Consider the following 16,478-nt stretch of genomic DNA (forward strand, 5'->3'; position numbering starts at 1 on the left):
GGGGGGAATCCATGCCTACGTGGCCCTCTGCGAAAAAGTGATTGCCCCCAGTAAATTTATGTTTTATAACATAAATTAACTGTGGTTTTTTACATCTTTGGAAAGCGGAGTTCACTTTCTTTAGTCACACCCACACACACATAACCTTAAAAAGATGGTTTATGTTCTAAAACCCTTTAATGTGGCTGAATTAGAACAACTCTGCAAAAATGAGTGGGCCAAAAGTCCTCCACAGCACTAGAAAAGACTGGAAAAGATTGCCAGTTATCACAAATGCTTAATTGCAGTTGTTGCTGCTAAAGGGTGGCCCAACCAGTTATTAGGTTTAGGAGGCAATTGCTTTTCACACAGGGCCATGTAGGGTTGGAATTTATTCCCCTTAATAAAAAAAATTAAAAAAAAAAAACTTTATTCAAAACAGCATTTTGTGTTTACTTGTGTTATCTTTGTCTAATATTTAAATTTGTTTGATCTGAAACATTTAAGTGTGACAAACATAAAAAAAAATAGGAAATAAGGAAGGTGCAAACACTTTTTCACACCATGGCAAAAGACAGACAAAGCTACAGTAACATTACTCATTACTTTTTTGAAGTTGGATGGCACAGTTGTGCAGTGGTTAGAAATGTCACCTATGAAAGCTGTGATAAGCCCGCTGACTCTCAACTGGTAAGTGACTGAAAAAATGGACAGAAGGAAATTCTGAAGCCTCATGTTTGCAGTATTTTTACTGTTGCCTTCTTGTGTTTTTTTCTAGCTGAATATCACAGATTAGGTATGGACTTGAATAAGAAGTAAACAACACATCCATATGTGTCGATCCCAAAGTAGCTTTGCCATTTGTCAAAGCATATAAAATGGTTTAAAAATGGTTTAAAATGAGAAATTTTATTGAGTAATTATCAATAAAACAGGCTTTGGGTAGACTAAGACCACTAACACACTTAGCATATGAAATGACTTGATTATAGTCTATTGCAAACAAGGACATGGACAGCTGAGCTGGAGACCTGATAGTCAAGTAGTCATTCTTGTGATATTTCTTTAAAGTCCACTATCAAGGGCACATGCATTGTAATATAAATTCTCTGTGGACACAAAAAAGCAAGCATTTGCTCACTGTGTGATGATGACATTTACATCACTCAGAAGCAAGCATGTGAGTGTGGAAAGTATTATCAGGATTTAAGAAAGATTAGTCCCATTACAAAGACAGAAACTCAACATTTTCACCATAACCATCTTGGATTTTTGATATCCAATGTGATGAGCAAAGGGGGACTCTGACGGAGAGCATTCTGCCATTTACCTAAGTAGGCTTGCACTAATACACGATGGAGTCTAATGGAGTCTAAAACATAATTCACGAAATTAACCCTCTCCAGGCAGACGTTGCAGATTTGCAACAGTTAAGACCTAACAACCTGATTACCCCACATACATATTTTATGAGGTTTTTTTTACTCAGAAGTACCACTGCAGGACTTGGTTGTGCATTAGCAACACAAAACGTAATTTGGGCCTGAGAGGGTTAAGGTCGAACACAAGTTCAGTAAGGAAGATCTATATTCATCCATCTGTTTCCATTCCTGTGTGTTTGAGCTGGTAGTGTATCCTTTGCAACACGTCTGCTTTCCCACGATAAACAAACTCAATTCTGTCATCACTCTGGCCCATTCTTTTTTTGTTTTTTTTTGCCTGCCCTCTGTGAGCCAATCATTCTGTTTTCCATGCGCTTTAAACGTCATTGCTGTTTTATCACTCTGCCTTTAAGAAGCACATTCCTCCTCCCCATATCCACCTTATCCTGGCCACCACCAGCATCTAGGCTACATTCACTAGACTTTCCTCTGCTATGTAGCTTCATAGAAATTATTTGGTGATTCGATTCTAACTCTGCATTTCAAAAAGCATGTTCAGTTCTTCTTTTTAAAATAAATGTCCTTTTTATAGTCAGTAATACTTGAAACTACTTATTGAGACTGTACACTCATCAGTTTAGTGCAAATAACAGATCAAGGGATCAGAGCGCCATTTTCCCACAGATTTCTTACATGTACAACCATATTTCTTTTTGAAACCACAGCAATCGCCCCTTTGTGGCTTTCAGAAAGAATGTAGAGACACTTTTGCAATGCCTGTATACAGTAAAGTGTAAGCAATCTAGCTGTTGTCCAGTGTTGTCAAGGTGCATATCCAAATTGAAGACAAGTAATAACCAGCACTGAGGAATACATGTCCTGGCATGTATTCTTCAGTGCTGGTTGAAATATTTCTTTACTTCAATTTGACTCAGCTTCAAGGAAAAACGATGCAGTGATAGAGCTATGAATCAACATCAGCTTCACTTCTTGACTTGTTGGTGCACACAGTAAAGTTAGCTCTTAATTACCCAATAGTCAAATTAGCTATAGCAGCTAGTTAGATAGAAGATTCTGAACAGGGCTGAACAGGTTGCGAATAGGATATTGAGCTGTGATCAGCAGGGATAATGGATGCATGGACACATGGAGATGTTGCTGGCTATGCAGAGCAGCAGAGGAATAATAACTGCACTAAACAGAGATGTCCAGAACATGAAGAACTAAATAAAGAGTGAAATCTGGAGCAGAGCACCACAGAGGAGCAGAGCTGAGGAGGTGAAAGGCTGAAGACTGAGGCAGAGCAGCATGTATACTGGAAAAGAGAGATACTGGAGGACTTTAGTAATAATTCATTTCCTATTCTTCTTAAGAAACATAAGATATTAATTGTTATTTTCAAACTTTGTTATAGCCAGCTGTGCGGTCAGCTTTAAAATGCTGGTAGCACGGTGGTGTGTTGGTTAGCACTGTTGCCTCAGAGCAAGGTTTGAATCCACCGCCTTTGTGGGGTTTGCATGTCCTAATCTGTAGCTGTTTTGGTTTTCGCTGGGTAATCTGGATCTCCCACAGTCCAAAGATATGCAGTTAGTAAGGTTAGGTTAATTGCTGATTCTAAATTTGGCCATAGGTGTGAGTGGCTCTCTGTTAACCCTGCGACTCTGCTGTATAAATAAAACTGAACTGAAATATTGGACTATAAAGCTTAGATGCTTCCAGCACATCATTTGTAGCTGAACTTTGGTCATTAGTGTACCTGGCTGCATAGATAACCCTCAAATGTATTTACCACACTTCACTCCCTTTGGTTGTTTCTTCAGTTATGGTGTCTTGGACCCAGGGGTCTTAGTTTTGTAGAATCTTTATGTTTTCTTTTGAGGTTGTGATGTTATTTATGTTCTAGTCTTTATTATTTTGTATTGAGTATTATATTAAGTCTTTGTGGTTCTAGTCCACTGTTTCATTGTGAAGTCCGCTCCCTTCTTTCTTCATTGTGTCCCAGTCTCCTCTGCTTCTTATTCTGCGTAAACTCTATCTTGTCTGTGTTTTGTCTTCTGTCTGCATCAAGCTAGTGTATCTTTGTCCATGGCTCCGTGTATATCTCTTGTCCTTGTCCGTTCTCATGTCTTAATCTGGGTTGCTATATTTGTTTACCTGCATTTCTGTTCCCATTCTCTGTTGCTTCCTGTTTTATTTTGGTTGCCTGTGTCTCGTCTCCAGTATGTTCAGTTTTGCTCTCCTTGTCTCATTAGTCTGTGATTAGTGTCCGCTGTGTTCCCACCTGTGGTCTGTTCCCTCAGTATTCTCTGTGTGTTTATATTGTCTCAGTCTTCCCTTGCCCTTTGCCATGTTCTCCTTCTAGGCTGTGTTTATCTTGCTGTACGCTCCATGTTGTCCATGTTCCCTCGTTTATGCCTATCTCATGAGTTCCTGTTTTCTGCTTGGTCAGATTTATTTTGTATAATGTATTTTATTGTCTTTTGCTCAGCAATAAAGCTGTTTTGAGTTTTGCATTGTTCTTTTGAAGTCCTGCATTTGGGTCCTAACCTGCCTTCTACACAGCCAACGTGACACATCGCTTCAAAGTTGAGATCATTTTAATGGGATACCCACCCATTTTGACTCGCCAAGAATTATATTAGTGGTTCTTGTATCATTGCTAGTTTCTTCCTGTGAGGAAGATAAAAAAAAATGCCAGTTCTGCGAGTCTTTACCCATGGTGCAGACTAACAAAGAAAAATTAAAATGCAGACCTGACGATAGTGCTGGAGGAAAAAAATATACAAGACAGTGACAGAGTCATTAGGATTCAACCTCTGGGGATGGACCCCCAGGCCACGGACTGGTCTGTGAGTCGTTTGGTACCGGGCCACAAGAGTTGAGGCTCGGGTGTGAAATTTATGGTTTTCAGGGTTTTTATCATTATTTTTAAATCATTTTTATCATTAACTCGGTTACCCTGGGTCTTTTCCCGTGTGTTATAAATAAATCTTCTTATTTTTGGTACCGGTACTGGTTTTACTTTGTTGTATTTATCCACGACACCTTAAAGGTTGGTCCGTGAAAATATTGTTGGACATAAGCCGGTCAGTGTCACAAAAAAAGTTGGAGACCACTGATCCAGAGGACTCATTATCAGTTTTCTGTGGAATTATTTTACACACTCATTTGTGGTGGACAGAAATTCAAGTAACAACTACAGTATGTGAAAAGCTGACACATAAAACCAAATGAATCCATATGGTTGGACACCAGAAGAGGTTAAGTAACAGGAAATCTGTTTTTTGGTCATCTAGAGTGAGTGAGACATGAACAGGGTAGAGAAAGAAGGGAGAGACTGAGTGATTCTGCGTACAGATGGAGTACAGAGAGGAAACCATTAGTGAGATACTGTTGGACAGAAATCAAGACCTGCTAGTCACACACCCACACATGAACACACAGAGTGCCACACACACACAGACACACACATAATTTATGCAAAGAGAACAGGGGAGATTGAAGACAGCTGAAGGAAAGAACAGAGAATAACAGGGAAAGTAAAGGTTAAAATTAGAGGAATAACTTTCCTTATAGTTTAACACAAATTCCTATCTTTTTTTAAATATCTTTTGATCTTCAGATCTCCTTTAATTGGTTGAGAGACTTTTCAAACTGGCAAAGCATTAGTATAGCATTTGTTCATTAGAGGCAAGTTCATGTAGCTCCTTTCTGCAGGTGTGTGGATGGATCTTTCTGCAACTTTCTAATATTACTCATTAAACAGAAATAAAGGCTGTGATCCAAATCTGTGATATTATATATATATATATATATTTTTTTTTTAATAAAAAGACAGAAAATGTCTTGATGCATCCTTAATCAGCCAGGTAAAGAAATCCAAGAAAGCCGATTGTGTGCATCTGGATGATGCATTTCAACTGGAAGAAACATGTCATTACTCTGACAAGTGATTTGTTCAGTCTCAGCTGACAACATGTTTCCCCATATTTAGCACCACTGACTGTCTGTGAGTTCTGTTTCATTAAACATATTGTTTAACATACTGTTTAGTGATTAGTATGTATAAGTGGTTTGTGGTTGTATGCATCTTCCATCCAGTCAAGTTGCAGTTATGGTACAGTATATTGGGAAGTCATTGATGAGCTTTATTTGGGAAGCACCAAAGAGTAGTATTACCAATGTCATATCTGTTCAAACTGATTACAATTTATTATTCTGTTTGTGACTTATTGTTTTCAATAATGGCAAGCAAAGTGTTCTTGTTGAACATTACAATGTCAATGAAGTTTTAAACTGGACCATTTGGATATATAATGACCTTTCTTTTTTGAAATTTGGTCACATTTAGTGTAATTCCAGAGTTAGGACCCAGAGCAGTTTTTTTTGTCCTTAGAGTTTGAAGATTTTTTCAATTTAACTCAGTTTTATTTTTATAGTGCCAAAAAACAATTGCCTCAATGTGCTTTATGTTGTAAAACAACAAGTCTACAATAATAAAGAGAAAATCCGAAAAATCAGACAACCCCTCTGTGAGCAAGCACTTGGTGACAGTGGAATGGCAAAACTCCCTTTTAACAGGAAGAAACCTTCGGGAGGACCAGGCTCACAGACGGGTAACTATCTGCCACAACTGTTTGGGTTTGATGGGAGGGAGACAGGACAAAAGAGATGCTGTGGATGAGAGCCTGAGATTAATAATAACTTTTCACTTCAGAACTAAATGATCTAGTAAACAAAAACAGAAAGAAAACACACACACACCAACAGTTTCTCTCAATGACTTCAATTCAACAAAGTCCAGTGTATTAATAATTCAAGTGAATACCTTGTAAAATCCCACATCTAGTTAAACAAAACACAGTTAAAGCAATAATTACAGTTACCTGGGACTTATCAGGTGTTTTTTTTACAGCTCTATAGATATAACTAATGTTTTCAGGATTTGTTTTGTAATTATAAACCTCAGATTATGATCTGAATATTGAATACATCATTAAATTGCTCGACATCCTTAAACCTCCCACAAGATCAAATGAACACACTAGATAAAAACCCTATCTCTAATATACTCAATCAAATGCCCAATAATAAAATGCCTGTAACTGAAGGTTTCTCCAGTCACTTTGAAAGACATTTTAGACAATTTAACTCTATTATTTATAAGAATGATTTCAAAGAGTCCTCCAAAGTATGAATACAACACCTGATGACATTACTCTTGAAGCAAAAGATCCTTGATCCAGAGAACTATCAACCACTATCTCTTATTAATATGGTTAGGTTATTAAAATGAACTAGATAAAATCATACAATTTCTTATTCATCTTGATCTGAAAGGTTTTACCAAAAGTAGATATTCATCCACTAATTCCCAAAAACTTTTCAATTCAATACAGCTTTCAAACAACAATAAACACCATAATTTTATTATTAGACAGAGAAAAAGCATTTGATAGAGTTAAGTAGAAATTACTGTTTCCAACACTTGGAGAAAATTAATTAAATGACTGAATAAAGACACTTTACACTTCACTAAAGACCGCAGCCACCACCAATTAATTGAGTTCACAAAACTTCATTCTACACAATGGGACAGGTAAAGATGTCCTCTCTCGCCACCTCTCTTTGCTGTGTTTATTGAACCACTAGCAGCTACAATAAGACAAAATGGTAAAAGTATCCAAACAATCACTACTCATCACGTCTCTTCTTAACCTAGCTTCCACAACTTTTTCCCATAGCTGCATGGTGAGGCAAATCAACTCTATCCCCCTGTACTTACTATACCTCTGCACATTACTGTTGTTCTGGAAATCTGGAGCCAGTATACTTTATTACCATTCCTCAGTCATCCTCTCATTCTTTAAAACTGTGTTTAAAAAAAACTGGCCAAACAGTCCACTGTACTCTTCTATATACATCTCCATAACTCCATCTCCATCTCCATTTTCAGACAGTAATCCATGCCTTTGTTACTTCTAGGCTGGATTATTGTAACGCACTTTATTTTGGGGTTAGTGATGCGTCCATTAGGCGCCTGCAGGTTGTGCAAAATGCTGCAGCACGTCTTTTAACTGGAACAAAAAAGTTTGAGCACATTACCCCTATTTTAATTTCACTCCACTGGCTACCTGTACATTTTAGGATTGTTTTTAAAATTCTCTTATTTGCTTTTAAATCTCTTAATGGCCTGGCCCCCCCCTACCTCTCGGAGCTACTACAACCATATACACCTGCCCGTTCCCTTAGGTCCGCCAATCAGCAACTCCTTAAGGTACCGAAAACTAAGTATAAACTTAAAGGTGATCGTGCTTTTGCTGTAGCTGCTCCAAAGTTGTGGAATGATCTGCCCTTGCATGTTAGGCAGGCCTCTTCTCTCTCTGAATTTAAAAGTCTTCTTAAAACATATTTATTCGCTGAAGCCTTTGGCATTGATTAGAGGGGTTGACTCAATTTGTTTTAACATGTTTCAATTTATTGTATCTATTTATTTTATTGTATCTCATTTTAATTTTCCTTACGTATGCTATTAACATGTACAGCACTTTGTGAAACTCTGGTTTTATGTTAAAGTGCTTTAGAAATAAAGTTGGTATGGTATGGTATCTCCATAACTCAACAGGTTTATCACTGTTTATCACTAGCACATTTCCGTTTCTCTCCTTAATCACCTTAACCTGCTGTGCATCACTTGCAGCTAAATCTTTCTGCTTAGCCAATCAGCAAAAGTAATTTTCTCTTTCCCTTGTGTCTATCTCACATACAACAATTCACTAAAAGCCTTTTCCTTTGCCGGCTCTTTCTTTGATGTACCCCAGCCTTCCAGTACTCCTGTTTACTTTCGTCATCTCCCTGACTTACTTTTTACTCTTTGCTATCCTCTGCCTTTGAATACTTTCCTGTACTTCCTGTACTTCCTTATTCCACCACCAAGTGTCCTTGTCCTCTTTAGTTTGTCAAAAGGCTAAACCAAATGCCTCAGTACTATCTGATAACTCTCTCTTACCACCCAGAGCTTTTCATAACTCTTCCCTGAACTCTGAGCAACATTCTGCTTTCTCCAACTTCCACCATTTAATCCTTGCCTCTGCCTTCACCCACTTCCTCTTCTTACTCTCCAAAGCCATCCTACTGATTACCGAAAGCCCTCCTGTTACATTCTACCCTGCTACCACCTTGCAGTTTCCGATCTCTTTCAAATTTAATACTGTCTGTCCTTCATTTCTGTTCTATATCAAGCACCTCCTCATCACACTCTCTACCATTACCTGTATTTGACCCCCTTTGCAAAGATTGCAAAGATTTCCATAACAGAACTTAAAGGTAAGGCAACTCTAAAGATACAGTCACCTTTCTCACTCACTATGTGTTAATAGACTTCTCTGCATTGACTCATTCTTGTTATTAATCCCTGGCTCTCTTTCACAGCATGTCTTTTGTCCTGTCTTCAATTCTCTCACCCAGATGGCAGATGGCCACCCCTCCCTGCTGGAGGTTTCTTCCTGTTAAAAGGGTTTTTTTCCTTCCCATTGTTGCCAAAGTGCTTGCTCATAGGGGGTGATATGATTGTTGGGTTCTTCTCTGTATTATTGTAGGGTCTACTTTACAATATAAAGCCCCTTGAAGTGACTGTTGTTGTGATTTGGCACTGTTTAAATATAAAATAAATTGACAATAAGGTATGGTAATTTATTTTCTGACAGCATAAACATCATGATTTGATTGATGATTATATTGTACTTTATTACTTTACCTAAATTACAATTTGAGGAATTACCACAGATAAAACATTTATATAATGCTTTTGGCAACATAATACAAAACTCCAGTTTTACTGTTGCTGCATAGACACAAAACAAACCCTGCTTCACTTGAAAACTTGATGGCTCTCACGCTATAGTTGATTAATACTTCATATTTTATGTTGGAAGTATAACAGTCCAAACCGAATGTGAAAAAGATCACTCATTGTCCTGAATTGGATAACAGATGAATAAGCCAGAGTTAGGACGAGGATTGAGGGATAAATCTGTTTATGGAAAATAATAAATAGCTTAAAAAATCAGTTTACTGCATCTCTCATTCTACCTCTTCCCATCCTCCCTTTAACATTTCTGTCCCCTTCTTCTCTTCTCTCTCACGCCTTCACAAACCGCCTCCGCAGTCAAATTGATTTAAGTCTGCCTCCTAAGGGGGTTATGGCATGGGCATGTGTGCCTTCTGTACAGTTTTCTTGTATGTTTCAATCTGTCTGTAAATTTGGACTCTGGAGAAAGCTCCTCGCCCTCAATTTGCAATTCAGTGCACAGAAAATTGCGCAGAGGTATAATCCGTCAGAGCCACAGCCTGTTCTGCCAAAAAAAAAGAAAAAAAGAAAAAACAATGTGTCAAAATTATCTGCGTGCTAATGAGAGGAACACAACTCTCCAAGTTGCTGCTGGAGGACTGCAGAGGCTGGAGGACTGACATAGGCAGAGGATGAAGAAAAGATGAAGAAAAAGGGGTCAAAGATAATATTCACCAGGGGTTTACCTTGCATCTGCTTCACTGTAGTATTCTCGAGCCACAATATCCTCAAACAGCTCCCCTCCTGTCACTCTGAGAAATAGAAAGATGGAGGTTAAAATGGCAAATTATATAAATTTTTATTCTTTACTCAGACAGCACAAATGTATACACACACACACACACACATGCAGGAGGGGGATGTCCTCATTAGGGGGAAACCCCGGTTGCAGGATTCACTCTGACTGTGTTGCCATGGAGACTGGCTCCAGTGCGGGGGAGTGTAGATCTATCTGTGTGTGCACTAAAGCGGGAGCCGCAAGGAAGGGGGTGGGGGTGCTGTTATGCAATGGGGGAACTGCCTTGGAACCAAGAAGGGGGATGGAGACAGAAGAGAAAAAAGAAGAAGAGAAGAAGGAATGAAGAGATGCAGGTATAAAGAAAGAAATCATGTAAAGCAGTGGCATCACTGAGGAGACAGATGCCATAAGGACTGAAGGAAGGGAGTGGAAAATGAAGCACCATTGGAGAGGAAAGAGGAGGCAGAGGACAAGGGAGGGGAGAAGGGAAAAAAGAAGTAGAGGATGGAAGGAGAAAAACAGGAGAAGTAAAAAAGAAAGGAAGCAACTCACAGGTCAAAGAGGAGATAGTGGAAGCCTTCCTCAGAGATACTGTCATGAAGACGAACTGCAAGAGGGATATCAGACTAATTAGGTCTGTTTTAGGACATTTTTTTTATTCAGGCTGCTATAAAGCACATTTATTAAGGCCTTTCGGCACTATTATAGACCAAATGAGCCCATATATTTAAGACATACTGGTAAGAACAAACAATAGATATTGCTTTAGCTTTTTCTATTTCTATTTTTTTAACTGACGAATATTTTTCCACAAGAACTGATATTTCATATTGCTAAACAGCTGATCAGCTGATCAGTCAACACTAGTGCTACTCTGGGTAGCAAAGGACATTGCTTATTCACTGATATGAATTAGGCTGTTAATTTAGGCCAATATAAAATGAGATGCAGATTTAGAGTGTCTTTGGGAGTGTTATAGGTTTATCTTTCAAATGATGTATCATTTCTCTTGCATAGTGTTAAAGCCATATGGCAGCATCTTGTCCATCACAAGGCAACCACACCCTAAAGCACACCCTGCTTTATTTTTTTTATCACAATTAATGTCTGTATAGCCAGTGTATAGAAATGAGATCCCAACCAGAAGTTTGTGAAGTTACATTTTAAATATAAAAAGTTAAACATTGGGGCCTTTCATGCATTCATTATTGACAATTTCTCCATTAAGCAATTCACTAAAGCCTATTTCCCATTTATGATGGCTTATCAATAAAAATCTTAAGCTGACAGATTTAAAAGTGAAATATTTTCAGTGTTTAAATAGTCTAAATAAAAATCTGAAATACATTAAAGAGAGTTGAAATATTTTTAGTTCACCTCTAACAAAAGAATTAGTTTAATATAACTTAATGAGTTAAAAATGCCCCATTTTATGTCAGCATCTCCCTGTATGGTTTGTTTGTTTTTTTAATTTTTAGAAACATACACAGCATTACTGTTTGTCTTGCAAAACTTCAGTGCAAAGACTTTGAAGTTCACATTGCACGTCTTTCTTTGTGCATTGTTAAGAGGATCATTGTGCACTCTTCTGATTTTTCTGATGATAGTCATCAACCCCACAACTCACTTCACTCAGGGTCACAGATGTTAAACAATTAATATTAACAAAGAACAACTTAGTATGACTGTATATATAATTCAATAGTTTAGCTAACTCAGTAAGATTGCTAATGCAAAGGGCTTACATTAACACATTCTGATTAAGCCTCATCACGCCCACTAACATGATGTTGTCAGATACATATACAAAATAGACAGCTGTACAATAGAAATAAGAAAAGCAAAACTAAATTCATAAGTATTGCTCAGTTCCAATGAAGCTTATGCGTAAATTCAGTGAGGAAGATCTGTAATCTCTTATCTCATTTCCCCACACTGTTAAACTCAATTCTGATATCATTACTCTGTCCAATAATATTCTTGCCTGCTGTCTACAAACTACTTATGCTCAATTCCGTGCATTTTACATACTCTCCTGTCTTTGTATTATTCAGACTCTCACTCTTGCCCAATTATTTTCTCATCTGCCTTCTTTGAGCCAATCAGCCTCCGCTTCGCATGATTTGAATCTGTGCTCTTCGTCTATCCTCCTTTCAGACTTTCGTTCGTGCAACCCACCTCCTCCCCAACTCCACCTCAGACACCTGTGTTTTCAATGGGAGAAATGTTTCGTCACTCATCCAAGTGACTTCTTCAGTCTCAGCTGACTGCAGGTTTCCCCAACCTTAAGTTCTCATTAGAATTTGCATATTAATAATCAAGGAACTGACCTCACAGCCCATTGTTCATTCACCGGGGTGGTTTCCGTTATTGTACTGTTTATAAGGTTGGGGGAACGTGCAGTCAGCTGAGACTAAAGAAGTCACTTGGATGAGTTATCTTTAAAAATGTAATAAACAGAAATCTGAAAAAAAGTCTCACCAATGTTGGGATGCTTTAGCAATCTGCAGATCCTGGCTTCCCGCTCCAGTTTCTGATGGTCTACAAGGAAGTAATGCTATGTTAGTTTGCGACAAAACAAGCAAAGCAAGAAAACGCCACTGTGGTCAAAACGAATGGCAAGGAGAAGAAACAGGAGAAAAAGGGGGATGATATGACAGTAAATGAAACAAGAAAATAAAGTAAATAAAACGCGTTGAGAAATGAAGAATGGGGAACAGAATGGGGTGCGAAAACAAGAAAGTAAGCACACAAGAAAGAAAAGGAGGGGAAAAATGAGAAGAGAGGAAACATGGAATGAAAAACAAAAAGAAAACAGGGAGAAAATAGGAAAGGAGAGGACAAAAAACAAGGCAGAAAAAGAAAACGATACCAAAAACAACTGGAGAGGATGTGATATGACAAGAAAAAGCAAGAAGTAAAACAAGAGAAGTGATAGAAGGGGAAACAAGAGAGAAAAGTCGAGTTAAACAATTATAGAAGTGAAGAAAACATCAGTGCAAAGGAGAGGAAAAAACAGGGACAGAAAAGACAGAAGATACAAGGGAAGAAAGAAGAGAGGAAAAAGGGAAAGGAAGAGGAATGGTGAAGAGAGAAGTAGACAGAAAAGAAGGAAGAACCAGCAGCAAAAGCAGAAAAACAACATCAGAGGAAAGAGACTACAGGAGAAACATATCAGGAATGACACTGCAGAAAGAATAGAAAATAAAAATAGGTAGACAAGAAAAAACCAAGACAGGCATAACAAGGGATAAAATAGAGGAGAAAAAATACAGGTAAGGAAATGACCAAAAGGTGAAAAAAGTAACCAAGGAAAGTAGAGAAGGAAACAAGAAGAGCTTTGGTTCAACTGAATGTTTTGCTTGGAGGTTAGTGTAAGAGATCCAAGTAAGTCTCTGTGCTGTAGGCAGCTAGTGTTGCCCTACAGTTCAGACACAAGCATCTGTATCAGTTCTGCACACAGAGGAACAAACAATTTCAGCGGAAACATTCCTGAACCCGAGACAGAACTGGTTGTATTTTTAATAAAGGTTGTGTGAGGCTGACACTCCCACAGTCCCACCGATGAGCTAATTTCTGAACAGCAATAACACCACTGTATTTTTAGCTGCTTTCAGAGGTGTTTTGTATTGTCTTTCCTTTTTTGTCAGTGTTATGTTGGGAAAAGTAAAAAAAACAAAAACATAATGCAGCTGTCTCATAGTTGGACTCTCCTTGTAAGTATTTTTTGGGGAAATGATTTTCAAAGCACAGATTAGTTCTCGTGCTGTGGATTATGACTGAGCCTATCATCTGCCTCTCTCCGAGAAACAGACGTGAAGGCTTCACACTCTGGAATCAAACAAGCGCTAAAATATGCTAATGTGAGCCTTTCAAATCTGGGACATATACATGATGATGACATGATGTCTCTGCTTCTTCAAATTCCTGAAAATGCAGAGAGTATTTGATTGCTTTGTTTTTCACTCTCACCTCTGGCCGAGAGCTTTTTGGTATTGATGATTTTGGCTGCATACTCTTGGCCTGTACAAAGTTTGACACAGCGACGCACCACTGAAAAGGCCCCCCTGGGGAAAAAAAAAAGACAGGAAACAGGGGGTGAGAGGCTGCTGTATAAGCTTGGTCAGCATCAATAGGGACATCATAGCTGTCCAGCTGACCTCACTGTCATTCTGGACTCTTTTCTGTCTAATCTAATACAGAGTATTATCCAAAGGTTTTAGGTACTGAAGCAGAAAGGTAGAAAATCAATCACAGCTGTGTTAACCTGATGCCATGCAGACACAGGAAGGACGTGCAAACTTACAGAAAGGCCTCAGATGGTAGATTTGAATCCTGGACATTCTTGCTGTTAGGCAAGCATACAAACCACCCATCATTTCCGACATAACCATGTATCTCAGTGAGCACTATTACCTAACCTATTCCTAAATCCAACCACAGCCACATAAAAGCATTATTTAAGACATAAACGTTGTGTCCAAGAGAAACAGTGCAAAGATGCCTTTTCCTGCAGTAGTAACTCACTTTTAATTACTAATTTTAATTTGATGTCAGATTAGTTTAAGCACTTTTTTAATCCAAGAAATGTATCTATTAGATAGAGTGAAATTAGTTATACAATCAAACCCTATACAATGTAGCCTTTGTTGCAGCTCTATTTGTTTATCTATTCCATCCATCCATCCATCCATCCATCTTCATCCGCTTTATCCGGGGCCAGGTCGCGGGGGCAGCAGCCTAAGCAAAGAGGCCCAGACCTCCCTCTCCCCAGCCACCTCCTCCAGCTTATCCGGGGGAATACCAAGGCGTTCCCAGGCCAGCCGAGAGATATAATCTCTCCAGCGTGTCCTGGGTCTGCCCCGGGGCCTCCTCCCGGTGGGACATGCCTGGAACACCTCACCCAAGAGGCGCCCAGGGGGCATCCTTGTCAGATGCCCGAACCACCTCAGCTGGCTCCTTTCGATGTGGAGCAGCAGCTGCTCTACTCTGAGCCCCTCCCGGATGGCCGAACTTCTCACCCTATCTCTAAGGGAGAGGCCAGCCACCCTTCGGAGGAAGCTCATTTCTGCCACTTGTATCCGCGATCTCGTTCTTTCGGTCACTACCCACAGCTCGTGGCCATAGGTGAGGGTAGGGACGTAGATCGACCGGTAAATTGAGAGCTTCGCTTTTACACTCAGCTCCCTCTTCACCACGACGGACCGGTGCAGCGTCCGCATTACTGCAGCTGCAGCCCCAATCCGTCTGTCGATCTCCGGCTCCCTTCTCCCATCACTCGCGAACAAGACCCCGAGATACTTGAACTCCTCCACTTGGGGCAGGAACTCATCCCCGACCCGGAGTGGGCACTCCACCCTTTTCCGTCTGAGAACCATGGCCTCAGATTTGGAGGTGCTGATCCTCATTCCCGCTGCTTCACACTCGGCTGCGAACCGTTCCAGTGCGAGCTGGAGGCCCTCACCCGATGAAGCCAACAGAACCACATCATCTGCAAAAATCAGAGATGAGATTCTGAGGCCACCAAAGCGAAAGCCCTCCGCCACTTGGCTGCGCCTAGAAATCCTGTCCATAAAAATTATGAACAGAACCGGAGACAAAGGGCAGCCCTGGCGGAGCCCATCACCCACCGGGAACGAGTCCGACTTATTGCCGGCAATGCGAACCAAGCTCTTGCAACGGTTGTATAGGGACCGAATGGCCCGTAGCAATGGGCCAGACACCCCATATTCCCGCAACACCTCCCACAGGACACCCCGAGGGACACGGTCGAATGCCTTCTCCAAGTCCACAAAACACATGTAGACTGGTTGGGCAAACTCCCATGCACCCTCAAGTATCCTGGAGAGGATAAAGAGCTGGTCCAGTGTTCCGCGACCAGGACGAAAACCGCATTGTTCCTCCTGTATCCGAGGTTCGACTAACGGACGAACTCTCCTTTCCAGCACCCTGGCATAGACTTTCCCAGGGAGGCTGAGGAGTGTGATCCCCCTGTAGTTGGAACACATCCTCCGGTCCCCTTTCTTAAAGATGGGGACCACCACCCCGGTCTGCCAGTCCACAGGTACTGCCCCTGATCTCCACGCAACATTGCAGAGGCGTGTCAACCAGGACAGCCCTACAACGTCCAGAGCCTTCAGGAACTCGGGGCGGACCTCATCAACACCAGGGGCTATTCTTTTCCAAAAACAAATTGTGAATATGTTGAGAAGAGAATAAATTAAAATCACAAGCCTAAATTTTATTTAGGTCTCATATTTTGATCACATTCGGTTGGGTGTCCTGGTCAATGGTCAACCACAAATCATTAAAAACATCACTATCTCCTCACACAGGGAGTATAGTAATGGACTGGTTCTTATATAAAGCGCTTTTCTACTCATCTGAGCACTCAAAGCGCTTTACACAACTTGTGCATTCACCCATTCACACAAGCACATTTTTTTTAAGTGCTTTATAACTAACATTCACACGCATTCGCACTCCGATGGATGCATCGGAGAGCAATTTGGGGTTAGTATCTTGCCCA

The 16,478-nt window shown here is 40.0% G+C and overlaps 1 protein-coding gene across 9 annotated transcripts in view; it reads right to left on the bottom strand.

The window, feature by feature from the left end:
- Window positions 1-16,478, bottom strand: part of camk2b2 (calcium/calmodulin-dependent protein kinase (CaM kinase) II beta 2) — a 67,082-nt gene that overhangs the window by 44,673 nt on the left and 5,931 nt on the right. For all 9 annotated transcript variants that reach the window (XM_080303397.1, XM_080303396.1, XM_080303402.1 and 6 more), the window contains exons 2-5: window positions 13,922-14,016; window positions 12,431-12,490; window positions 10,502-10,556; window positions 9,897-9,962 (exon numbers count right to left, since the gene is read on the bottom strand). In XM_080303397.1, the coding sequence (XP_080159523.1) occupies window positions 9,897-9,962; window positions 10,502-10,556; window positions 12,431-12,490; window positions 13,922-14,016 (276 nt within the window). The remainder of the gene's footprint in view (window positions 1-9,896; window positions 9,963-10,501; window positions 10,557-12,430; window positions 12,491-13,921; window positions 14,017-16,478) is intronic.

The sequence above is a fragment of the Astatotilapia calliptera genome, chromosome 7 (genome assembly GCF_964374335.1).
Source record: "Astatotilapia calliptera chromosome 7, fAstCal68.1, whole genome shotgun sequence".
Taxonomy (NCBI): domain Eukaryota; kingdom Metazoa; phylum Chordata; class Actinopteri; order Cichliformes; family Cichlidae; genus Astatotilapia; species Astatotilapia calliptera.